General features: G+C 39.2%; 1 protein-coding gene across 1 annotated transcript; it reads left to right on the top strand.

Moving 5' to 3' along the window:
* Nucleotides 1-101: 101 nt before the first annotated feature.
* Nucleotides 102-27,153, top strand: cmah (cytidine monophospho-N-acetylneuraminic acid hydroxylase). The gene is made up of 15 exons (XM_044186990.1): nucleotides 102-289; nucleotides 10,438-10,648; nucleotides 10,737-10,828; nucleotides 14,312-14,421; nucleotides 14,938-15,128; nucleotides 16,606-16,686; nucleotides 16,792-16,858; nucleotides 17,195-17,276; nucleotides 17,379-17,516; nucleotides 17,966-18,101; nucleotides 18,428-18,571; nucleotides 20,211-20,385; nucleotides 21,467-21,583; nucleotides 23,103-23,218; nucleotides 24,469-27,153. The coding sequence occupies exons 1-15, from the start codon at nucleotides 202-204 to the stop codon at nucleotides 24,602-24,604; spliced, it is 1,884 nt and encodes a 627-aa protein (XP_044042925.1). The 5' UTR covers nucleotides 102-201; the 3' UTR covers nucleotides 24,605-27,153.
* Nucleotides 27,154-27,915: the final 762 nt, after the last annotated feature.

Genomic DNA, 27,915 nt, shown 5'->3' with positions numbered 1-27,915 from the left:
TAGTGAGGATTTCCCCTCAACTATTTTTTTTCCACGCCTCTAATAATAGGCCTAAGCAGAACCCGGCAGAAATACCTCCCTCAGTTTATCTTCTATCATAGAACAGAGAAACAGCAGGAACACATACACTTGTCTGTGCTCTGAAAACTAGCCACAGATTATTAGATTATAAAATAACAATCAATATAAAATATTCATATCATGCATTTGATTTGTTTTACACTGACCGTGCAGAAAACAGCTCCACAGAGAGCTGCTGATGTACGGGACTGGTGCCTGAAGAAAGACGGTAGGTGTCTCTTAACATGTCATAATAATGTTTTACGTGTTTTGACGTGCAGCTTGTTGTTCATTTCACAAATGTTTTCTTGTTGCACACCTTCCTCTCTCTCAGACATCACTCAGCAACCTGTTTGTCTGCTGCTTCTATCCCATAAAAAGAACAAAAGATTTTTGTTGCAATTTTTCAACAATTCAATACTTATTGCACTGCAATAATTAACAATATCGCTGTCTTCTGTGTTCTCCGTGAGCACATAAAGTCACCAATAAACATTTTTTGAAGGAAGTGAAAATAATGAGGTGATATATTATATATAGATATAGGACAAGAAAAAACAGATATATTATTTAGTTTATCCTGCAAGAGATACAGTAGTTTGAACTATATTTGAAGATATGTATTTAAATCCCATTTCACATTTTCACCAATCTTTGTATACTATGGAACAAAGACAAGTCTGTGATGTGCATTTTAAGCGTTTGTGTGTGATGGAGGGGCATCTTATAATGCTACAAGGCAAGGCGAGGCCTTTATTTGTATAGCACATTTCAACAACAAGGCAATTCAAAGTACTTTATATAAAACATAAAAGCAACATTGGGCAATATAAAAAGACATTGAAAAACACTTAGAGTTAAAAAGAAAAGAAAAACAAGATGAAACAGGAGAGTAAAAGTTACAGTGCAGTGGAAGTAATTAATTATTATTTGATTTAATAAAAGGCAGCGGCAAACAGAAAAGTCTTTAGCCTTGATTTAAAAGAAGTTGCAGCAGACCTGCAGCTTTCTGGGAGTTTGTTCCAGATATATGTTAAATAAAAACTGAACGCTGCTTCTCCATGTTTAGTTTTGACTCTGGGGACAGAAAGCAGACCTGTTCAGACGACCTGAGAGGTCTGGATGGTTTGTAACGCAGCAGAAGATCAGAAATGTAATCTGGTTCTGTCCGAGGTGTCTGCCTCTTAAAGGAAGTTATTCCTTGCCACTGTCGCCAAATGCTTGCTCATGGTGGGATTTGTTGGGTCTCTGTAATTAATATTATAAAGAGTACAGTCTAGACCTGCTGTATAGGAAAAGTGCAATGAGATAACTTCTGTTGTGAATTGGCGCTATATAAATAAATTGGCATCTTGGATATTAGCACACTGTGAGTTAAGTGAGGTAATCCTTCCATTTACATTTGACTCGTTCTTTATTAGGAAAATGATATATTTGGTGATGTTTGACACTTCCTGGCTTCTCAGGTTTGATAATAATACGTTATTTGGCTGTATATTAAATGATGCATTTCAAACAGAAGGTCTTGTCTGCATGATTTCACAGATTAAATACTTGTGAGTGCTGCTCAACTATCAGCTGCAATAAGTGCATTATTTTTGTTGTTTTCTTCAAACCATTGCAAAGCTATCAAAATAGCTATGAGCTCAACTGTATATGCTGATAAGTGATCTGTGGTTCTTTTCTTAATAGCTCCTTCACATTGTGGTATGAACACTGCAGCTCCTGTAATTTTGTGCTATCCTTCCAGCTGATCACTGTTCAGATTTCTTCTTCAGTTGTTGCTGTATATTAAAATCTACTATTGGCATCACAAATAACCAGGGAGGAATAGCTGGAGGTGGGACTGTTGGACTGTATTGTATGTTACATAAATCAACACTTTCTGCTTTTATATCTCCGATCCATCCAAAGCTTCTAAAAGTGGTTTTACTGGGCTCCCAACAGTCCTGCAGGATGGCCTTAGCAGGGTGAGAGCTACTGTGCCCCTGCAGATTAACCCAGTATGCCAAGCATAAATTTCACTCTTCGTGTCCATAATGATATTTCCCCCATTTCAACTTGTATGGCGGCTGCTGGAGAGGATTTAAATGCTCCACTGCATATTCTTAGTCCTTGTGCCTGCTCCACATCCAGCTTATTAAGGTGACTCTCTGCTGCTGGCATATAAACTACACATCCATAATGTAATGTAGCGCTCATAATGCATTCACCAATGATGCACTGGTTGCTCCCCAGTCTCGCCCTGACAGGCACCTTAAGAGATTGTTGACCTTTTTACACTTGTCCTTTACTTTATCGATGTGCTGCCTCCAAGTCAGCTTCTCATCAAACAATACTCACAGAAGCCTGTGGTGAGTGGCCATCTGATTATCTGTGATGTAAAGTTCTTTTAATAAACCGTCCTAAGCATAGAATACTGAAGTATTGTTTTTTGATAAAGAAGCTAAGACACTGGGTCCTGGATTTGCAGAAACTCTTGTGAGATTTAGGTTTAGGCAACAAAACTACTTAATTAGGTTTAGAAACGCGCACAATGAAGAAACAACAAGTTGTGGATCTTTAAAATATCTTTATTTTTTATTGTTCTCCCAATACTGTAAGCTTTCAGCAAGTTCCGTAAAGTTGGAAAGATATCCACAGATTTAACCTTCCAGGATCAATAACTCCTAAGCGAAACCTTGTTGAAGGCGCTCATCCCTGTGCACCCTGAGTGTGCACTCCTCCTGTATGTCTGACAGTAACGACAGGGTTGGTGGCTAAAACAAAGGAACATGCTGTATTTATGTTATCTTTATTAATCCAAGCAAACTCCAAACTCAGGGATTAATCTGAGGTGGTGAGGAGAGCTGAGAGCTGAAAGTTCACATTCTCCATCTGCCCCCTTCAACAATATGACTACACCGAGACATTTATAGCCTACCCAAAAGTTCAGCTTCTGTTACCCGTTCTGCAGGATTACCCTGATTTGCGAGACACAGTTTGTGACACATCTAATACTAATTTGTTCTCCCTCAAGGCCCGTATGCATCAGTAAAATGATTTAAAGAAGAGGCAGCAGGTACTGGATATAGGAGACACTTAGTATATATATATATATATAAATAAATAAATAAATAAAAAGAAAATTCTAAATATATGATTAAATGAATAAGTAAATACATACATATTTAAATGAATAAATAAATAAATATACAAATCAATTTAACATTTATATATTTAATGTCTCATTTAATTTGTGATTTATTTATTTATGGTGGCAATTCTGCATTCAATTGCACAATAATTTATTTAAGCATTTTATTATATAGTCATATATTTAAGCATTTAATTAGATCATTATTTATGTATTTATATATTTATTTTCGGCCCTTAAAACCCCTTCTAAACAGGAGGCTCACGTGTTTGATGGTCCTATAGATAATTTTGCTTACTTAACCAATAATTCCCCCCGTGCTGCAGGCTTCGGGGTGTGGCGTTAAGAGAGAGCCATAGGAAGCAGAGCAGTGGCTTCTACCTATCTGAAGTGAGGACAACTCCATACAGTTCAGAGGTGAGTCGGGTGCACTATTATCCTGTTGAAATGCTCTTAAACGTGAAGTATTGACATATTAGGCCTACTGGTCGCTATTATATCATAGGCATTGTGCAGGAGTGTGTGATAAAAACTAGTGTAAAGAGCTCTGTACACACACAGGTGGATTCTCCCTCATTTAACTGTTTCAGGCAGCAGAAATGATTAGCTGTTTTGTTTTTTTTTTAAATTGCATCGGAAGTGGGGTCCTGTGAAAATCTAAATATATATGTATAAAAAAATTATAATGAAATGGAATTTAACGGTAAGGTTTCAGTTCGCAGTTGTCTTATCTTGTCATACTGATTACTCGAACAAAGTTCGCCCTTTCATTTTGAAAGGAAGATGTAGGCTTCACTGCATGTCTGTTCACCAGCCTCCAACACTGACGGCTGTACAGAATAGCTGTGAACAGAAACAGAAGACGGCTCGTGACAGACGGACGTTTGTCGACCATGAACCGACTTTACTATTGAAATGAAAAATGTCTCAAAAGTATTGTTAAGCCATTAACTTGTATAAAGTTGTTGTATCTTATTAGATCAAAAAGAAATAAAGTGACTCAATAAATAAATTAATATGCATTAAATACACCAAAAATATAATTTAAAATGAATGTAGGCATTACATAATTTATCAAATGTGACACAAATTGATATTTCTGTTTTAATTTGCTTCTGTATTTGTTTACATTTGTATTAATCCCCCTATTTATTTACTTCCTATTTCATTAATTCATTTGTTCCTTTATTTTAAAAATGTATATGTATTTATGTATGTATTATTTCCCCTTTGCATTTCCCCCCCATTTATTTCCCCAAACGTATCTATTTGTCAGGCAAATAGTAGTAAGTAATAATATTGACAATCAGGATTAGTAAAATTAATCTGATTATTGAAATAATGGTTATAATACAGTAATTATAAAATTCTAATAGCGCAGTTGTTATTCAGAGTAATTATACTATAAACACAGCACCATTTTTGGGGCGAACTGTCACTACTCACCCAAAAAATCTAAAGTAGTTTATATTCTCCCTCAAAACCAGATCTCAACAAGTACAGTTAGTGGCTTGTTGCCACTTGGCCACTCAACTTCAAAGTTTACTGAGCATTTAAATTTAGTTGGGCTGAAATATATAATTTGAGATTAAAAGTAATACAAATCTTAATAAAAATGAATGATTAAACTGTATTTCATTTCAAAAAGTCTGAACTGTTTTTTTGTTTTTGCTTTGTATCATATTCCCATTAGAGTCATGGCAGGATGTGTAACTGCACAGCTAATTTTCATCTTTATATCCTACAATCAACTGTATTTCTTTCCAGAGATTTTATTTTTCGTCATTGTATCAGTTTACCATAACAGTCTATAAAGGAGTTTATAGTAAATGTTCAATTTAATTTAGCAGCCATCCGTGTCTCACACATCCGACGACCACCAACAGGTTTTAGATCTACAGATGTAAACTGCAGGGTTACTAACCAATTCCAAAGTTGAGCCTTTCTGGCATCAGTGCTTAAGATTCTCCAGAAATGCTGGGATTGTGCTATAGAGATGTACAGTAGATACATAATTATAGACATGTTGTTAAAGACTCACCAATGTGGAAGTGCGCCTCACTAGGAAGTAAGTAGTATCTCACACACGGTGAAAAATCTACTTTATTTAAATACTGTGCCTCATTTTTCTAGCTCTCTCTGTGGTTTCTCCTCATGGACTGATGGAAGAACTGAAGTAGTACAAGTTGGCACAAAGATGGCGCTCACACCAAAATAGTGACCTCACAGTTACCCACAGCAGCCTGTGGTGACCTAACAAACAACAATAAACAGCAGCTCTTAAAAAAACAACACATTTCCATATGGAGTTTCACGAACAGTCAGTTCAAAACAATCGTTTGAATGTTAGGTGGTTGCCATATAAACAAAGCAAATGCTAATACGTTTTCCTTTATTAGACAACTATTTAGTTTTGCTCTTGCATCTTGTGGAAGCTACTGTCGGCGGCTGTTTACAACAGACAACACAACCTCTTTGTGTTTCCCCATAGCCAGTAAATTCCAGCAGACCCACTGAATACATTTGCTATATGATATTTGTCTGCAGTTGATATACAAGAAATGCATGTATTTGGTACTTACAGAAAATCACAGGTAACACACATCACTGGACCCATCAGCCTTGTCATCACACTCATTTAACTTGTTTGTTGTCTGCCTGCCTGTACCTGCCTGTAAGCTACATCACCAAAAAAATAATACTGAAGTCATCCGACTGCCTCATCCACAAACCGCTTCCTGGTCTTCTGCATTTGGGTCCTCATACTGCATGGTAGATAAAATAGTTTGTGTGACAAATCCAGCCTTAGCATGACTACAGTGATGTCAATAGATGCCAAGTCCATGACCTCAGTGAGTATGAGCTGGACATAATATTTGAGTTTGTGCATTTTTTTGAGGAAGAAAGATCGTTGAAATTCTTAGATCTGTTTAGTAACACACCTAAACTGTTACCGAACAACCTGTGCGGTCTAGTGGTGTACTGTCCATCTGGCATACTGGGTGGGCTGCCCACATCATCAAAAAATCTTTTTTTTTTTACAAAGTTTTTACCGGCCGTCCGGCCCATGAATGTGATCTGGCCCTGTCTATCTCTTTAGCGGCCCTCACTGTGCCTGTCATTCGGGGTGCGTATGAGAGCGTGCTGCGTGCGTGTTTCAGGACTGGGCTCACTGGCCAATCACAACCAAGTTAGTTAAACTTGGAAGTAACCTGGAAACCAGACAAATCTGCCAAGCTCATGTTTCATTTGCTCTGGCAGGTACGTGTGGCCCCTCTGCCATTCAAACATATTTCCACCCGTCTTGGATTTGGTCGGGCCAATCACAGCCATTTGTCTAATATGGGGTAGGTTTGATATGATGACCGATCCAGATTTGAAGTCACACGTCACACTTTTTGCTGCTTTGATTTGTTGGTACATTGCAAGGCACCAGGCTCACAAACTCAGATCAAACTGTCAAACTAGGCAGTGCTGATAAAATATGAATCAAGATTCTGTTACTGCATTTCCTAATTTCCACCTCAAATGTTTTCAGAAACACATTTTAGTGTACTGTAATTTGAGAAAGTTTGTGACTTGAAAATGGACCAAGCACCACCCCAACTTGCATGTGTCGCTCAGCACATTTCGTTGCTCTGATTGGTTGTAGGTCTTTCCAATTGCGTCCAGAGGACTTTTGGTCTGCACCCGTTGCGCCCCTTGGAGCAACTTTCATAAGAATGAACGGGGCCCTGCCTCTGATGCTGTATCCAGTTCTCTTTATTTACCTTATTTTCGTAAACAGTTGGTTGTCAAAGACGAAGAAGGAGAAGAGGAAGGTGTGTTCGTAGGCAGAGAGAGAAGAGGAAAGCTAAGAATGTAGGACTGACAGTAGGGACTTTGAATGTTGGGACTATGACAGGGAAGGCTAGAGAATTGATTGACATGATGCAGAGAAGGAAGGTGGACATACTGTGTGTCCAGGAGACCAGGTGGAAAGGTAGCAAGGCTAGAAGCTTAGGAGCAGGGTTCAAGATGTTCTACCATGGGTCAGATAGGAAGAGAAACGGAGTAGGAGATATCCTGAAAGAGGAGTTTGTGAGGAATGTTCTAGAGGTGAAAAGAGTATCAGACAGGTTGATGAGTCTGAAGCTGGAAATTGAAGGGGTGATGTTCAATGTTCAGAGTTAGATGAAGTGATGCAGAGCATCCCCAGATGTGAGAGAGTGCTGATTGGTGCAGATTTCAATGGGCATGTAGGTGAAGGGAACAGAGGTGATGAGAATGTGATGGGCAGGTTTGGTCTTGGACAGGAACGCAGAAGGACAGATGGTGGTAGACTTTGCAAAGAGGATGGAAATGGCTGTGGTGAACACTTTCTTCCAGAAGAGGCAGGAACATAGGGTGACATATAAGAGCGGAGGTAGAAGCACTCAGGTGGACTACATCTTGTGTAGACGTTGTAATCTGAAAGAGACCAGTGACTGTAAAGTAGTGGTAGGGGAGAGTGTAGCCAGACAACACAGGATGGTAGTGTGTAAAATGACTCTGGTGGTGAGGAAGATGAAGAGGACAAAGGCAGAGCAGAGGACAAAGTGGTGGAAGTTGAAAAAGGAAGAATGTCGTGTAGTTTTCAGGGAGGAGCTGAGACAGACTCTGGGTGGTACGGAAGTGCTCCCAGATGACTGGACCAGCTAATGTGATCAGGGAGACAGGTAGGAGGGTACTCGGTGTGTCATCTGGAAAGAGGAAAGTTTAAAGGATAAATTTTCTTCAGCTCAACTCAAATAAAACTGAAATCCTTGTTCATGGGCCCCAACATATCACTAAACAAATACTGCCATCTACTTGGCTACCTGTCACAACATATCAAGCCTGTTGCAAGAAATCTTGGTGTCCTGTTTGATAGCAAATTATGTTTTGAGCAACATTTCACTAAGCTTGTCCAATCATGTTTTTATCACCTCAGAAATATTGCAAAAATCTATAATCTATTTTAAATTTTAGTGATGCAGAAACTGTTGTGCATGTTTTTATCTCCTCACGTCTTGATTATTGTAACAGCCTGTTCACTTGTCTTAATCAAAAAACAGGGCCCTGAGGCTCTGGAACAACTTGCCCGAAGAAATGAGGTTGTCTGAGTCAGTGTCTTCATTTAAGTCTCTTCTCAAAACGTACATTTTTATCAGAAAGCATATCCTTATCTTACCTGAGCTGTCTGTTTTATTGTTTTTATGTAATTTATCATTCACTTGTACTTTGTACTGTAGAGCCTCAGGTGTACGGCAAGTAGCGAGGGAGAACCATGTGGGTGGTGATTGCCCAGACAGACACACATACACCAAGACAGGAGACAACACCCAACAGGGGACTCACAATACACAAGGAGGGGGATAACAGGGATAAACAAGGTAGACTAGCAGGATCATGACAGGTTGTATTTGTCATCCTCAAACTCGGGTCCTCTACCAGAGGCCTGGGAGTGTTCTGCACAGTATCTTAGCTGTTCCAAGGACTGCACTCTTCTGGACAGAGACTTCAGATGTTGTACCTGGAATCTGCTGGAGCCACTCTCCCAGTTTGAGGGTCACAGCCCCCAGTGCTCAGATTACCACTGGCACCACTGTTGCTTTTACTCTCCACATCTTTTCTAGCTCCTCTTTCAGCCCTTGGTATTTTTCAAGCTTCTCGTGTTCCTTCTTCTTGATTTAGCTGTTTCTTGGGATTGCTACATCTATCACCTCTGCCTTCTTCTGCTGTTTGTCAATCAACACATGGTTAGCCATCACCAGTTTGTCGGTCTGGAGCTGGACTGGTCATTCTCAACTACCTTAGGAGACGTCTTCCATTTTGGGACTTCTAGCCCATACTCATGGCAGATGTTCCTGTACACTATGCCAGCCACTTGGTTATGGCATTCCATGTACACTGTTTCTGCCTGCATCTTACACCCTGCTGTTATGTTCTGAACTGTCTCAGGGGCATCTTTGCACAGTCTGCACCTGGGATCCTGTCTGGTGTGGCAGACCCCAGCCTCTAGGGCTGGGGTCTGGGTAGGATTTCTTGATATCAGTTCACTACCATCTGTCTGTGGTACATGCCGTGCAGGGGCTTGTCTCTCCACTATGGTTCATCCTCTTCATCCTGGCAGATTGCTGTGGTCTGTTCTTAGATCCACTAGCCACTGAGCACTGGTGTTATGTAATGTCTCCTTCTCCCATATGTTCTTCCAGTACTGTTCAGTCTCAGCAGTGGAGAACATCATCGTTCAGTGGAGAACATCCAGTTTATTCTCCTGGCTTCTGCTTCTCTCGTGTATCTCTTCAAGCAGATATCCAGAGCTGTGAGTCTTTGTTTGGCAGTCTCCAGTGCCTCAGATATATAGCTTGTTGTATTTCTTAGGTAGCCCTATCTTCCTTGCACTTTACTGTACCTGAGAGCTGACTAACTTCCTCTAGCCTTCTCCTCCATGGGGGATAATGCTCTTTGTGGCTTATGGTGTTCATCCTGTAGCCAAGCATCTCTAGGATCTTTGTTGCTTCGGCGTATATCAGCTCATTGGTCTCAGTTATGGTCTTAGTAGAGATAGTATGTAGTGCTGCATTCACATCTTCTAGCAGACTTTCAGAGGGTACTTTGTCACTTAGCCTTGGTGCAGTCGTGAACAGTTGTTGTAGTTGGGGGCTCAGCTTGGTCATGATCTTCGATCTCACATCAGTCGCCCTTGTGTTAAGTGAGTCTGTGCCGTAAGGGAGTGTGGGGATGACGATGATATCTCCCCCCTGACCTGTCGTCCTGGCTCCCCCTTGCCATAGCATGTTTGTTGTACCTCATCAATCTCTAGTTGTGATAGCAGTTGCCACTTGCAGATGTTAGAACACTGAGCTAGGAGTTGTTTCTTTGTTAGTGTAGATGTTGGGTTTCAAAGCATCCATATATCCCATAGCCTCTGCATATAACCCCTCTCACTGGGGTTGCTTGTATAGTAGCATTGCAACAGTTGCATATTTTCTGCTCTAGTCCAGGCAAATAGCCAAAATGACAAAGGACAAGGTAACATAAATATATACACAATTGATTACATCTTGTTGAAAAAATTACATTTAAATTCTTTCCTACAATATTCACTCACTTTTTTGTCTTATCTTGTTTCAGAAGTGTGTACATAATTCAGCTGTGCTAAAGGGGGTGGTTATGTGCTACCTTATTATTTTTTAATTCCACTTAAATTGATTTTTTATTTGATCTGGTGTCTTTAGGTAAAATGACCTCTCAAACAGCAAAGGTGTTGCTATCACTGGACGCTGAAGCAGTCTGCTCACTCAAAGAGGGAGTCAATTTCAAGAAAAACCCTGAAGACAGTAAATGTTACATCATATACAAGGGCAACAATGGCCTTAAAGCGTGCAAGAACCAATGCAAACACCAAGGAGGGTTATTCATCAAAGACATCGAAGACCTGGATGGCAGGTGAGATCATTTTGACAGAAGCACATATCAGGGATTATTCTGTGTCAATCTAACCTTTCATTACAGACAGACTGCTCTGTTTTCACAGGACTGTCAAATGCACTAAACACAACTGGAAGTTAAATGTGTCAACAATGAAATATGTGAATCCACCAGACAGCTTCTTGCAGGATGAGCTTGGTAAGTTTTGCTACTACCTCTGCCAAGTGTTTTGGTTTAAGGATTAAAAAATGCAGGACAACCTAAAGGGGCATTCCACTGATTTAATGTCTTTTCAGCTTGGCCTTGGAGACTACGAATGTATAACAGAAACCCTGCAATACAAACTGGGGACATCAAGTTTGAAGTCAGGGAATGTCTAATGAAGGAGGCTATTGATTTGCATTATGGGAAATGTCAGATCCAGTGTGTTTGGAACTGTGTATGGACCCATACTAGGGACTAGTCAGGATATCTCAGTGTCTGCTGCTTCAGTTTTAACCAGTTTTTAAATTCTGTCTTGTGAGTCCCCCAACTTTATAGAAGTGCAATACTAAACTGGTGGAGTACCAGTGAAAGTGAATAGTTGGACAATTTAAAAAGACTCTTGCAAGAGAGCAAATAAGCTTATTTTCCCAAAATGTTGAAGTGATTTGGAAAAGTAAAAGGTAATCCCCTTAATTGTATCTTATGTTTATCTTCCTAAAATCAATTTGGTATTATCTATGCATCTTTTGGGAGTCACATTTAGTGTTAAATGTTCTCTGAGTCTGTGATAAATTTTTATGTGTCAGAATCAGAATCAGAAATACTTTATTGATCCCCGAGGGGAAAATCTTTTGTTACAGCAGTCACGTCAGTGCACACAGGAATAGAAGTACTAAGCAAAAAATATAATACACAATAATACAGGTCAGAAAATAAATTAAGTACCAAGTGGGTATAAGTATAAAATTAAAATAAGTGTGAAGTACAAAGTGGGTTTACTGGTTGATGATAATAATATGGTATAAAGTAATAGTGCATGAACTGTCAAGTTAAGTGTAGCTTATTAAGGTTATAATGAGATGGAGGATATTGCACAGCAGCAATAGAGGTATGAATAAATATCAATATCAATAAATAGCTAATTTTAAACTGAAAAGAGTATATTGCACAGGAGTATTAACACAGGATATTGCACAATTATGTCAAGTATTGCATAGATGTAATGGTCAATGTCCAGTTTAATGAATTAGGGTGATAGAGACTGACCCTTAGAGGGAGGAGTTAAAGAGTTTGATGGCCACAGGCAGGAATGACTTCCTGTGGCACTCTGTGGTCTTTTATTTGTTTATGTTGTGTGCAACTGGCAGTGGCTGACACAGCATTAATGGTTGTGAAACATACAATAATATATCCAAACACTGCACACTCTACCATGTTTGCCGTCAAAACTTTCACCACGCTAACTTAGTGCAAACTCTCGCTCTCTGTACTGAGAAGTCAGCTGGAGGTTTCAGGTTTCTTTGCCAGTGGCATTGTGATTGGCTTTCGAATTTGTGACGTCCCAAACCTAGCTTGCCTGGAGTGCGTTTGAATGTCAGATTTTAGGGAGGTGTACAGACATCTCCCCCTTCAGTAGAGGAATGTGAAAACACCTCTCTAGTGACAAACTCAAGTCAGTAAGGTCAAGGTCTGACATTTTAGGGGACTTAAACATAAGAAAAACACATTTTTGAGTGGAGGGGTATTTTAACTTTAAAGCTGTAAGCTCCTTTGACAAACATTATGTGCTATTCTGACAACAGATTATCTCATCCTGGTATCTATAAAGCATCACAGACAAGCCCCTGTCTCCAGTTGACTGATGGTGCACTACAGGATTTCTGTCTGTATTTTTTTCTGGAGAAAGTTGATGTAACACATTTCCATGCACCAATCAGGATTTAGCTATATTTAAACCTGCATTAACAGATTTTTGGTTGCTTGGGGGCTTTGGAAACAAGCTGTAAACACAACATTGACATTTTATCACCTTTTAAGTTAATATGGCAAACTTAACCGTTGCCTATTTAGACATCCTGCAGTTAGAGAGCAACATTAGCATTCATTTGGGATCATGTTTCTGGCCACCTGGCGAAAAAAAAGTCCAATATTCACTTTCCTTTTAGCTCTGTTTTGTTCCCTGTCAACTCCTGAGAAATATATATCTGTCTCTTTAGCTGTTATTATTATTATTATTATTATTATTATTATTATTATTATACCATTTCTGCCAATAACGCCTCCTAAATGTTACACACTGGACCTTTTTAAAACATATTTTACTTTTTTTAACGTTTCAGTTTTTCTACTCATTCTGTGTGTGTGTGTGTGTGTGTGTGTGTGTGTGTGTGTGTGTGTGTGTGTGTGTGTGTGTGTGTGGAGACAAAATAACCTTGACATTTAATTAAAATGCATATAGGGTAGTGGGTAGAGTTTTGTTTAACACGTTCAAGTTCATTGTATTTCTATAAATCTACATATGCATTTACATGTTGACAGTCTCCGTAATGAAAAGGGAATTGTATGCCTTGGTGCATAAAGAGGTAGCCATAAAGAGTAGACAGTTAAACAATAAATGTGCACACACCAAACTAACAATAATGACACTTATTTTCTGACCTGTATTATAGTATATTATATTTTGATTTGCTTAGAACTTCTATTCCTGTGTGCACTGACGTGACAGTGAGCTGCTGCTCCTCATCTGGGTGTGACTGAGGCTCACTCTCTCCGATGTTTCCTCTAACTCGAGCCATTTTGACGCACAACGCTCTCTCACCATGGATGTATAATAAGAACATGTCTCTCACTCGCATTTTTTTTCCCTCACCCGCTTTTCAAGTCCCGCCCTACTGTGCGGTGATTGGCTAGTACTTGTTACTTTGACATGTACTTGTGATTGGATGCTAGCTGTGAGCGTGATCGCCATTATATGACCGCTACACTAGCTTGGAAACTATCGACATGGGGCACCGAATATGATGAATTTACTGTTTATGAGGGTGTTGTTGAGTAATGGGAAACGTTCATTCTGAAGCACTATGCTGACAGTTTCCTCGATAAACACACCGACCTCCAGACCCAGCTCTGGGCCCGGATCTGGACCTGTATCTGCTGGCGGTGGCCAGGCTCATGAGCTGGCTGGTGTCAAGTGACTGGTCTCATAGAAAAGAGGCTTTTATTTCCCTGTTGAAGGGTGGTTTAAATATCGTGACTGAGTCCCTCACTCAGTCAGTTTAGTCTCTCCCTTCTGCAGCCAGCTCACAGCAGGCCCTTGCTTGCTGTCGCGCCTGTTTGTGGAGCTTCTCTGCTGTTTTGGCGTGTGAGAGACTTGACTCGCTTTCAAAACACCCCGCAGCAGATAACCACAGGTTCCCGGTAATTTTATAATGGACATTAGCGTTCATCCCTCAACAGGGAAATAAATTCCTCTTTTCTATAAGACCAGTCACTTGACAGAGCTCCAGCCAGCTCACAGGCCCGGCAGACCGGCCAGCAACACGGCAGGTACCGGGAGTATGTAACGCTCAATGAGAGTGGAGCTGTGAGTCAAAATTCAAACAAGGGAAACTTGTTATTTTATCTTTTAAAGACATTCACAACAATGTAACTGACTTCTGCAAATCCTTCTGAGCATTTATGTTATGTCACACACAGAAGTAGAGATTTTGGATGATGGGGGGCTTCAGTTGGTTGAGTTGAGGCCCATTGACCCCTGGCTGGCTGACCCTCGAGAGCCTCTGGAGCTCCAGGAAGGAGAAGTGAAAGTATGTATCCTGCTGTTCACACAGTCTACTGTTTACACCAGACTCCACATAAATACCACGTAATTCTTGATAAGAAAAGGTAACCTTTTGACATAATTTAGTCTTGTGGAGACATTTAAGGACTGCAGCAGAAAAGCTTGACACAAACTATTAAAAACTGCATTTCTATGTCTATGTTGTAACACTTGTAAATATAATGAAATTGTATAGAATGACTTTATTTATTTAAATAAAGGATTATTTATCTTTATTGCAGAGAGATGACACAACAGCGATATGGCATATCGATATCTAACTAGTTACATATTGTAAAAAGACAAACATTGGCAAATCTTTTCTATAAGAAATCTTCTCCACATCAGAGGTGATGATTTCATGCGTCCTCACTTGGACAGTAACCACCTCTATTCACAGGTTTGGCATATTAGCATTTTCAGACCTGTCCATTGTGACACAACAGAATCATCAAGGTAATAATGTGACTGCCACCTGTAAAATTGGGAACTTCCCTCCCAGGTGACGTACTTGACCCACGCCTGCATGGAGCTGCAGCTTGGACAGAGGCGGTTCATGTTCGACCCGTGGTTGAAGGGTCCCGCATTTGCCAGAGGCTGGTGGCTTCTCCATGAGCCTCCAGCAAACTCCCTGGACAGATTGTGTGCAGCGGATCTCATCTACATCAGCCATATGCACTCTGACCACCTCAGGTAAACTCTGTCAATGTCGTTAAATAAATACTTTTGTCCCCTTCAATAATATCTTGTCATCCACATCACAGCCTCAAAAACTACGTCACGAACACTTCCCCTGAAAAGCTGCCCCCTGACTAAAATCTGTGCCTGCAGAGTTAGCAACCTCATAGTTTACTGACATTTGCCAAGCACAAACTGAAGGTAGCCAAGACTCCGCTGACAATGTGATGTTAACACAAGCAGCAACTATCGAACTGGGCAAAATAAAGCCGCAAGCTTCCTGGCGTTTTAGCAGAGAATAACGCCTCTTTTAGACATGTTGTGTAAATCTGATGGCAATTTAACATGTTGGTCTCATGTCTGGATAAGTGCTGGAGACTCTGTAACATAAATGTCACAACCGTTATCTTCCTAGGTAAGACCTAATGGAATTTCTGTAAAACTTCCAACACGGCACAAGTTTGAATTGAATGTCATCAGAATAATGTAAAGGCCACAGCAGCAAACATGCACAGAGAGAGATTAAATGCAAGTCTTGTTCGCCTTATTAAGAACACTCAGAAAGTTTATCACTAAATCATCATCTTCTTTGCACAAAGCGAATTAAATCAATAAACCACAAACAGTTATTGAGCCAATTTTGAGCTGTTGTTGTCGTCTTATGTCAGATCAGTCTATGAAAGAATTATTGTCCCACTCGCGGTGAGGAGCAAAAGAGGTAAAGAAAATAATGTGTGATGGCCCTCTGGCCTGTGTGGTTGGGCCTTGTTTGCTCTTGTCTTGCAGGTTCATGTAATTGATAGGCGGGCCTGTTCACCTGGGGCTGACTGGGAGTGTTTCCAGTCTCTATAAAAGCTATTATTGTCCTCTTGGAGAGACTTTCTATGCGCTTTGTTTGGTTTCATTATAATTTTTTCCACCAACACTTGCACACCATATTTCCCACACTTCCACTCACGTACAGCACTGACTTTACTGCCATCCACGTCTCATCTCTTTTTGCAATTTATGTTTTTGTAAATAAATCGGTTAATTTAAGGGACTTTTGGTGTCTCTCCTTTTATGGCCACATGGTGGGCCAAGCACAACTATAGATACTGTCAAAGTGTTTATTATTCAATTTATTTTTATAACTTTTTTTTATTGTCAAATACGGATTTACAAGATCTTTATGTCGTAATTATGAGATATGGATGTCAGAATTGTGAGACTCCAAGTCATAAACACTTTTAAAAGGCATTCAGTGACTGTGACTTTATGTCTTCTATTGCTCGATTGATTCATCTCCCAGTGACTGCTGAAATACAGCCGTGCCCTGACGATGCAGCCGCCCCACCCAACTTTTCTCATTTTCCAGCCAAGTCAATCTGATCGTGGTTTGGGAATTTCATTTACTTATAGTTTTAACTTAAAAGGGTGTCGGAATTTAGATAGTTTGTAAAAGAAAGAATAATACCGTGTAGGGATCTGACCTGTCCTGTATCTTTTCTAGTTACCCCACACTGAAGGTCTTGTCAGAGAGGAGGCCAGATGTCCCCATTTATGTTGGTGACACATCGAGACCTGTCTTTTGGTTAGTAAAGTGATGGCACTCCGTTTAATCCACATTATTTTAAAACGTTTTAGGTAACCATTATTCCATTATTCACATGTCCCTCTCTCTGTCTTGATGCAACAGGTATTTGGAGCAAAGCCAAGTTAAGGTGACCAACATCAACATTGTTCCTTTTGGTGTCTGGCAAGATGTAAGTCACTGCTGCTCACATCTGGTCCAAGGGCAATGACAAAAACCTCTTTCATAATGAATAAAATAATTAGGAATAATGCCAATATGAAATTGTAGCAGGTCTACACGGACGCAGCAGGGCGCTCTATAGATCTCGTCTTTTATTTATTCATACTCACACACACACACTTTCAGCAAGCAAAAACAGAGATCCTCTTCTTCTTATCACTATCTATGCCCACCCCCACAGAAATAAACACATTTTTAAATAGAAAACTGCTAGAAATGAAAACACTCCACAGCGAAAATAGCAATACTGTAATTACTCACAACCCTGTCCCTTGGTCTCTATCAGATTGACGAACACCTGAGATTCATGATCCTGATGGATGGTGTACATCCCGAAATGGACACCTGCATCCTTGTTGAATATAAAGGTGCATGCTTTTCAGTGCTTTTCATATTTTAAATACCATCACTACAGTTGCAGAGTAAAAACATACATATGATTGGATTGTTTAAATGTGTTGTGATCGCAGGTCACATGATCCTGAACACTGTGGACTGCACCAGGCCAAATGGGGGCAAGCTACCACAGAATGTGGACTTAATGTTGAGTGACTTTGCCGGGGGGGCATCTGGATTCCCCATGACCTTCTATGGCGGGAAATACAGTGGTGAGGCTCACTTCAGTTGTTGGGAATTTCACCTCACTGCACACCACAGTATAGTTAGGTTTTAATCTTTTAGATAAATCATGAATCAACCCAAAAACAGTCATGTTAAATACGATAGTTTAGTCTATCCACTTGGTCCTTTTACATTCACTTTCAACTGAAACTACTGAAAGAGAAAGTTATACCCTAATGTACATTTTACAATGGCATGATTATTTAAAGTCAGTGAGCAAAATAGATATATATTAACACCTTTTATATTATAACCATTCTGTTGCTTTCACTCCATGTTCTCATGTTTATACCTTTTAAGTTTTACTGTAGACAATTAAGCTTCGGCCTGAAATGCAATTTTCCTGCCGAATGTGGGTGCAGTACACCCATGGTCAGGTATATTTGGTGCATCTCACACTGCTGACATAAAGATGATGTTGTTTGACCATACCAAGATACCTGGAAGGCAGGGTTTATCAAGAATGAAAGGAAGAAGCTGCTGAATTACAAAGCTCTGCTGGTGAAGTCCCTGCAGCCGAGGATCTACTGCCCGTTCGCTGGCTATTTTGTGGAGGCTCATCCATCTGACAGGTAGAGTTTGTACAGAGGGGTTGACCAGGATTTGTACAAGATCAGTGGATGATAATAACTAATTTACAGCCAAGGAGAAATGGATTTTAATAGCCTTCACATTTCCCTCACAGTTGATGCAGCTGATATGTTTAATGCAATTTCAGACTTGAGTTGATATGCAGTTTATCTTGGAAAATAATCTTTAATATGAATAAACATGAACTGAAACTGCTAAACAGTAACTACGTGTACAAACCTGGCTTATTGATATTCTTGGGTCCTTCTAAAAGTGTGTGTTTGTCTATGTCTCTACTGTGTGTGTGTGTGTTTGTGTGTGTGTACAGATACATTAAGGATACAAATATTAAAAACAGTGCAGAGGACCTCAATGCGCTCATCAATAAGCACGCACCAGACATCAAGACATGGACGCCCAAGCCAGGCGCTGTGCTGGACCTCGGCCTCGCTCTGAGAGACCCCACTAACAGGTTGACAACACCTCAAGCACTCTGTGTGTGTGTTTTTATCCCATGTCTGACTGTGGGAAAGGACAAAGACTGTTTACTCAGTTAGTACGTTACAACTAGATAAATGTCAAGGCAGTGTTCAAACAGATTGTTTAGTTTTGGCCATCATTTCTACTCGGTATAATAACACTCTATTAAGATCTGAGAGAAGAAACGCGAGCATTCAGACGATCAGACTGGTTGTAAACAAGCCAACAGTTTATCGAGACTATCTAAACCACTTCATTTAGTGGCAAAACTAAAGAAAGTGAGTGCAAATGAAATGTCAGTAAGAATCTCTCTCTCAGGCCAGTTCAAACCGCTCTCAGGTGGTTTATTAGGTTTATTATTAGGAGAGTCACAGTAACTGGTCCTGCCCCTTAAGGTTAACCAAAATGTAATGTTTTTGGCACTCAACTTGGTGCTAAGCACAGCATAAAAACGCATTACCCAATATCCATGTGTAACATGATAATGAACTACACGGACCAGCTCTAGTACAAACGGCTCTCTGTGTGTAAAGAGTTTGAATGGTTTTTTTATAGCCTTTCCAAAACCACAACAGTGTGTTTGGCTGCTCACTCGTAAATCTGCAAACATTATTACACCCAGTAGTAATGCTAACATAGGCCTATTTACAAGTCCAAGGAGCACATCACTGACTAACGTTACATTATTTTGTGAGGTTACATTAGGAAAAGCCCTGTTCAGGACTGAAACATCCACTATGTAGTATGGTTTGGATTTTGGTAAAACAAAGTCATACCCGAAATAGCGTTATGTTAGTCCTCATTCTAGCCTTTTCACTAATAAAAGTAAAAATTCTAACAATAAAGCATAAATCTAACCTGTTGCTTTTTCAAGTATGTTTTGCTATACTAAGCTAAGTATCCAAACAGGGATTATGTTAGAATATAACAACAACAACAACAACCACCTGATCTTACATTTTTCCTTATCATAATGCACTATAATACTAGGGCTAACTAGCTCTACCCTGCAATACAAGAACAATGCTGTTTTTTTATTGCCGGGATGCTGACATTTTCTGGGAACATGAAGCTTCAGCCTCAGTCTTTCAGCACAGTATACTGTATGTAGCCATTAATTGTATATTTAAGACCTTTTTACATGGTTCTAGTTTTTAAATGAGTTAGTCGGAGACATCGTTTTCAAACCAACTCACAAGAGTTGGCATTAATTAGCTAGCTAGCTACAGCTGATAAAATCTGCCAGAGACAGTTGTCATTTCAGCGACAAAATTGACGTTTGCCGGCTAGAAATGAGAAGCTGCTTTTGTCTAATTGCCTCTGTCTGAGATCCATCCATTGTTTCAAAAATTACTAAGAATGTTGAATGGTAAATCTGCCACTGTTATCACTGTAAACTGCATAAGGACCATGTGAGAACGGAAAGCTTGACAGATGTAGCAACAGTCACTATGACGCACTGGGCTTAGCGAAAGGTCAATTAACTTGGTGAGTACAATGTTATTTTTACCAACAGGAATGATGGCCAAACTACAAAAAAATGATCTAAATTGTAATAAACCAAAGTTATCCTTAAAACTACAGTTTCATCTTTTATATGAATATTTTCTTTACTACACTACATAACATAGTGAGGCCATCACCAACCCCCCAGCCAGTGCAAAAATCTACAAGGACAGATGGGATTTCGACTTGTATGTGGATGAACTTAACCGCGCCATCACCTGTGAGATATTTAAACATGAAAGCTGGATCCAGTTTTATTACACCTGGGCAGGCTTTCAAAACTACAACCTTGTTGTGCGGGTAAATATACTACAAGCAAGATCTTCCTTTGCATAAACTTTCCTGAGCACTGCAGCATATTAATTACCTTTGGTGGCACATAGTTCTGTTGCTCTGGTGCTTTGTTCTGGCCTGGGGGTCTACGGCGCTGTAATTGCAACATCCACAGTTCAATTCCAGCCTTTGTTGCATGTCATCCTCTGCCCTCATTTCCTGTCACACTTTCTGCTATCAAAAGAGGATTATAAAAAGTCTGTGTGTAGTTTGGTGAAATCTAACAATTCCTTGTGTACCTCGCAAGACCTTGCAGAGCGAAAAAGTGGAATTCTATCAGTAATTTTGATGATTTGTGAGGAGATTTAGTGTTTATGGCAGAACCTTTACTATCCTACAAACAGTGTTTGTAGGATAGTTGCTGATGTTTAGCAGGTATAATGTTTACCATGTTCACCATCTTAGCATCCTAACATTTGCTAATTACTGCTAAACATAAAGTACAGCTGAGGCTGATGAATGGCATGAGTTCTGCAGGTATTTGGTGATAAAAGGTTTGAACAAATTGAAAATTTTAAGTCATGGTGGCACTGGAGGAAAAGTCAGGGGATAACCAAAGTCACAAGGATTCATCCTTTAGGTACCAGAAATGTGTGTACAAAATTTTGTAGCAATCTAATAGTTGTTGAGATATTTCATTCTGGACCAAAAGTGGAGGCCAGCTGGTTTAGTCAGTTGGCAGGTTGGAAGAAGCTGCGTTGTTTGTTTTTGTAGCTCAACAGAAACTGAAAGGAATGTGGAATTCATATCATGCAACACTGAGATTTAAAAAGCTACCGCTCTGGTCTGTTTGTTTGCTTTCTGACTCCAATGCCACACAGAAACGGATTCGATTGAACACTCGTCTGTTTCCTCATCACCTCTTTCCTTACAGCTTTGAGTGGTCCTCCTCAGCTGCTTTCTTTAAAAAGCCCCAGTCTGTTCCCTTGGGTACTGAGCTTATTGTGAACTGAAAACTGGTCCTATTGGCTGACCCTCTCTTCCTTTCTGTTATCAACAGTGGATGTCTGTTTGATGAAATGTAAATGTCCCAACATGTATATTCAAGGTGATTGAGACCGATGACAACTTTGAACCCCTCACTGATGGCTACGACTACTTGGTGGATTTTGTGGATCTGTCGTTCCCCACCAAGAGGCCTGACAGAGAGCACTCCTACATAGAGGTGAGACGTAAAGCACCAGGCAAACAACACACAGCAGCATAATAGAGCTGGAAATATTTTAAGGTACAATGTGTAATTCCTGGCCACATGCGCCAAACAAATAGGGGGCAGTATTTCACCATTTCATTGTCAGCATTTCTTCATACCTTGTGCACAAACTACATGATTTACTAATTGCAACAATGACACTGTTCAAGATTCTGTACAGTTAGATATGCGTAATAAACTTTGCAATGTCCTCAAAAATGTATAGCAAACTTTCCAAACTTCGAATCTTGCCTCATCTCCTTGCAGTAATAACAAGTGGTTACATTATGGTGAACCAGTTCATTCGGGCTCTCTCAATTTATAGTCATCAGTTATGAAAAAAAGCCACCTACTAACAGCAGGGCAAGAATATGCAAAATTTGATTAAACTGCTGAAACTCAGAGCCGGTCAAAAATAACACTGCTATCAAATAATCTTCACGTGTGGCGTCGGCCTATAGTTTACGTTATAACTTGCTCAGTTTCAGCAAGAAAACTGCCACATCAAAGCCATTGGAATGTTATTCGGTACAGTGTGTGTTGTCATTAGTTGCACTAAAGATACATTTTGCTACATTCACTAACGTTAGATGTTATAGTCTAAAAGAAATGTTGCGAGTTCAGCATCAAACCGCATCCCTTTACTCGCCAAGAACGGTCTCCAGCGGTGGAAAGCCACGCCAGTATTTACTCGTTTTGCTTCTTCTCTGCAGAACGTGGTTTCTTGCCAGGAGCGGGTGGTTGGGATGGTTAGAAAGGTCGCTTGTGAAGAGCTTCAGCCATCTTTGTTTTTCTGTGACACTCAATGGGTGTTGTACCTTCAACGTGATTCATGTAAATATTATTAAGAGTCAAATGATCTTAAAATAATAAGTTCATTGTTCAGAATAACCACTGCTTGGAAGCCTCTCTACTGGTAGCTTAACAGCTGACAAATTAAATGCACGTTATGTACTGTGCTTTTCAAAGTTGAGTCATTCCTTGAGGATATCATGACATAAGCAATACTAATTAAATAAAACAATGTACAAAGGCAGAAACACCTGCTGCCCTGTGGCACTCAGCCCAACTCTGATTAAGCACACTAGCTTCCAGCACATCAAAGACAACAACCCAGCCCTGTCTTATACAAGTTCACACTTCACAAGAGCAAGCTTAAAAGATCAGTTCACAGAGATTAAAATTAACTAGCAATCAGACATGAAGCAAAACTACCAGACACAAGAGGGAGGGAGAATATTACAAAATAAAACAGGAAATAACAGGACAAAAACCCAAAACCATGACACCACTTCCCAAACTAAATGAATTACTGTATACTACTATTGAATCACAGAGATTACTTTTAAAAGCCAAGAAAAACCAATGTATTTGTGTTACCACTTAACAATGTGTCATATTATGCAGAAAGTGAAAAAAGAGGTGCACAACTCTGAAAACTCAGACTTTGACAGAGCAGTAACTCTGATGTTTCTTGGTTTCCTCCCTAAAGATTAAAAACAGGATTGGGGTGATGAGATACGTGGTGCAGCATGGCCTCCTCTGGGATAACCTGTACATCGGCTTCCAGAACCGCATAAGCCGAGACCCGGATATCTACCACCACAGGTACACACACTTCATCTCATATATCAAAAACATCAAGGTTCAGTAAAAAGCAGAAAACAACACCAGACATTTGCTACTGATCACAACAGCAGGGACCGTCTTTATTCGTGTGCAGGGTTGTAATGAAATGAAAACATTCAGAATACAGAAATGAAGTATCTGCATACAGTACATGCATCAGTATTTTGAACACAGGCACAGTTTTTAGAAGAACACTCCTACTTATAAAACATTGTTTGTTTACTTCAAAACAAACCTGCATTCACACACTTCCTCCTAGATCTCACAGTGCAGCAGGCTGAATCTACACACACTGACACCCCAAGTTAAAGGGACCTTGGGGTGGTGACCATAGCGACAACATGTCAAATTAAACTGTAAACAAGGACATAAAAAAGACGGTAGTTTGTTTGGTCTGACTTAGCTAGTGTCACTTCCCTCCACTGTTTGTTTGAGGTTTAGTCTAACGAGATTCAGTGTTGCCTGTAAACATTAGTAGTTGTATGATTGCTTCCATCCCATTTGACAATTCTACTGCTCTCAGTGGTTACACATCAACTTACATTTCAACTGCCTTCATCTCTTTCTCTTCAACTGACATTTCTACCACTTTCAACTCTCCAACTGACAATGCAATGACTGTAAGTGCTTACATCGCAACTGACACTTCCACTGCTGTCACACTGTTGTTGTTTAATTGAGACTTCATCTGCTTTCAGTGATTACTCCGTAGCTGACACTTCCAGCTCCATTTATCACACTTTGACAATTTCAGTTCCTCTCAGTGCTTAACTTCAAGGGACTCTTTAACTCCTTTCAGCATTTTCACTTCAACTTCACTCAGTGCTTGCACTCAAATTAACACTTCAACTTCATTCAGTGCTAACACTTAAACTGAAACTCCAAATTCTTTAAAAATTCCATTTCAACTGCCACTTCAACTAATTTCAGTATTTCAACTACTTCAAATGTTTCAACAGCAAATTTTCGACTGCAAGCACACTTGAGATTTTTGCTTAATCCTATTTGAAATATTTCGTAATACATCATGTAACATCTTTGGAGCCTTGTTATACTTATGATACAGGTTTTTATCTGATCAGATTTTGCTAAATCAGTCTTAGATCATATGGAACACAATACTGAGAGATGGAAGCACAATAAACACAATGGTTACTGTTGCTTTGATTCATTGTGATGCCCATTAATTGTAAATGTCCTCAACTTTAATATGTCCCGTCGGTCTCCAGGTTCTGGAACCACTTCCAGACAGAGCTACCAGTTCGCAGGCCAGACTGGGACCAGTTCCTGCGGCAGGAGACTTCCATCCAGGAGCCTGACACACCACAAGATCCAAAGAAATGGAGCTACTGTGTGGTGTTATGAATATGGATTATTGGTGTAAGATCAAGTAACTTTTTGTTTAGGTTTTATTTTCAACAACTTTCATGCCAGCCAGGTAATTCCAACTTATTTTTATTAGAGTGTACTGTGAGAAAACAAGTGAAGGGTGAAACTGAAAGAAATGTGGAGAAAAAAAAGTAGTGGCGCCATCAAGTCCATCGGTCTTTAAAGGACCATACCTCTGATTTAGCATGTTTCCATCAATTTCCACATGATACAAAAATCACTTAAAACTTATTTAAATAAAAAAATAAATATAAACTTTATTTATAGAGCACTTATCAAAACAAAGTACAAAGTGCTTCACAACAAGAGAAATAAAATACCACAGTGAACGATGAAATATAAAGAAATAAAATACACAAAAGCAATAAAATAAACAGACAGCTCAGATAAAATCAGGATATGCTTTCCGATAAAAATGTGCTTTGACAAGAGACTCAGACAACCAAATATTATAATAATAATAATATATAATAATAATTTCTGGGTATGAATTTGAATTATGTAATCTATCACAGTGAACATCAAATCTGTCTCAGTGTTTGCCAAAATTACATTACAACACAGCATACCTCAGCTGGAGACACCTTTGTTGTTTCCTGCTTGGTTTTTTCCAAATTATATTTAAACACACACCACCTACTATGACACTGCTCTGTTAGCTTCAACTCGTGAGTTAACGGTCAAGAGTGGTTTTTATATGATGGGCAGGGTTAAGTGGTCGCCCCAAATCACATTTGATTGGATACATTTATGCCCCAGAATTCAAGATGAGTCATCAAAAAGTTTACAGAAAGAAAAAAGATGGATTTTGATATACAAATACACCAATTTATTATTATTATTTTTTTTTTACTGTACAATGTATTCAATGTGCCATTACACTTTAACAGCCACTTATGGTCACAGTAGCTGCTTTCAGTAAACACATAGTTATAGTCTAGAAGTTACACAGAAGAACATCTGTAGAAGTTACATAATCTCGCTTTAAGTTCTGATTGATTTGAAAAGTCTGCACTGCGTTTCCTCACAACAATAATGCAATAGTGAGAACCAATGGCTGCTTGGAACTGTAAAGTATGCATGATATGTAGTTAATCAGCTAAAACTTGAGAGAACACTGGTATGGTGGTAACAGTTAACATAACGTAATAACCACTTAGCATAACAATTAACAACTCCAAAACTGGTACATTTATGTACTGTGCAATCATCCCAAATTAGGCCAATGTTCACCTTATATATTTGTATGAAATATGGGGCAACATAAAAATGAGGTGCCCTTCTGGCTACAGTATTTGTAGCATCATGGCAATCTTAGATTTTTTATTTTGGTCAAGTGAAGGTTTTCTTTGTAAAGCCCAAAATATGAAGGGTTCGTGACACAGCACAAGTTCAATAAGAAGACAAGCTTCAGAAGGATCATCAGTGTCAATGCTCTATTTTACTGGCAGTTACTGTATTTAATCTGCATTATTTTTGATTTGTAACCAGGGTGGTGTGTTGGTATGGATTATGTAATAGGTATGATTAGGTTACGGGTATGTATGGGTGACACTGTTTTATTTGTACTGTATATGGAGACTTGGTGTTTTATCTGAGCATACTTTGAATGCACAGCAGTAGAGGAGAACACTGGGGTGACCTCACAGATTTTCCCTGGAAATGAAACTGAATTGCTACCAAACAGGACTAAATAGACAGACATAGATAGACATTTCTGTCAAAATTACAGATTTACACATTTTTCTATGTATTTAATGTCATCCATTTAGAGTACTTTACACAGTCACCCCTTTGTCACTGAGTGTAACGATAAAGTATGAGCGTGTCAGAGTTCAGTGAAGGATTACAGTATACAATTGTTCAATACTGCAGTAGTTGGGCATTAATCATTGCATAGTCATTTATCATTAATAATCAATGGATGCACTGTCAAATAGAAACAATAGTAGTAAAACTGGTTGTGGTGTTCCTTGTTGAGCACCTATCAGCACTTAACAGCTCGGTGAAAGCTTTTGAGTGTGTGACCAGTGGCCTAATGGAAAGGAAGCAGTTTCTTTCTAGTTTGAATGCACTTATTGTAAGCCGCTTTGCACAAAAGTGCCCGCCAAATGTAATGTGATTTAATGCTTTGTTGTGTGAATTTACTCAGTCTAAAAATAATGCTTTTAAAGTAAGATTGATTATTCTCCCTAATGAGCAGCGATCATGGCACTAATGCCGGAAATGGATTTTTCTTTGTGTGCTGTACAAAATGAATAGATTGTAATTGATGATATTGAGGTGTTTCATACAACAATGTGAACGAGGATGCTTCACAAATACATCTGGTCAGAGTAGTATCAGAGAAAAGAGCATGAAAGCTTTTCCACACTGACTTATGTGTGTATTTCAGCTAATCACATATACTTCACAGAGCAGTTGTACAGTTGTAATGTTTTTTATTGATCTATTTAGCATCAATACAATGAATTGTAAGCCGACTTGTTTCTGAAAATAAAATGAATCACATTTGACAAACTCTGCTGAACTGTGTGATGATCCACATATGTTAATACCGAATAAAAAGAAAATGGTAAATAAGTTGTAGGTAACAGGAGAAAGTTTTAGTTAGATAGCATGTGACTGAGGACACCTGCTGGGAACTTTAGGTTAGCATCATCATCATCAAAAAACATATTCTTGTTTGTTTTTTTTGCTTTGGATTTCCAAACAAATGAAATCTTGTTCAAGCTGAGGATCTAAAATATTTTTCTTTTTAGTTCATGTTAAGATGACTCCACAACAACTAATTGGAGGTGTATGCAACGATAAACAATAGCTTCTTTGGTAGATTTGTTTAAATATTTATTCAACTTGTGGGGTTGAGAGTTATTTTTTATTATACTATAAATTTAGAATGTCATTGCCTAACCAGAGAATTATGCCAGGATATGAACAAATGCTAGACACAAAGACAGTCAGTGTAAGACAAAAGTTCACTGTTACTGAAGTCGAAAAGCAGGCAAGGGTCAAAACCAGGTAGACAGTCAAAACTGATGAAAGGACGGAAAAATTATGCAATTATTGTTGAACTCATCTGTCCTTTAAGCCCTGTAACACATAGACTCCCGCTCAGGCAGAACAGGAAAAAAAACAAACAAAAAAACACTTCCTCCAGAGAGCAGAAGGTGTGAAAAACAAAATGGTGAAGGTGTTGTCGTTTTACACAGGCATTTCCTCTATTCAATGTGTGTGTGTGTTACAGCTGTTAGTATTAAGGCTTAATGTCGACGAAGTGAAGGAAC

The sequence above is a fragment of the Siniperca chuatsi genome, linkage group LG23, assembly GCF_020085105.1.
Source record: "Siniperca chuatsi isolate FFG_IHB_CAS linkage group LG23, ASM2008510v1, whole genome shotgun sequence".
Lineage (NCBI taxonomy): Eukaryota > Metazoa > Chordata > Actinopteri > Centrarchiformes > Sinipercidae > Siniperca > Siniperca chuatsi.
Note: the sequence above shows the minus strand (reverse complement) of the source record. Positions and strands in the feature narration are given on the sequence as shown.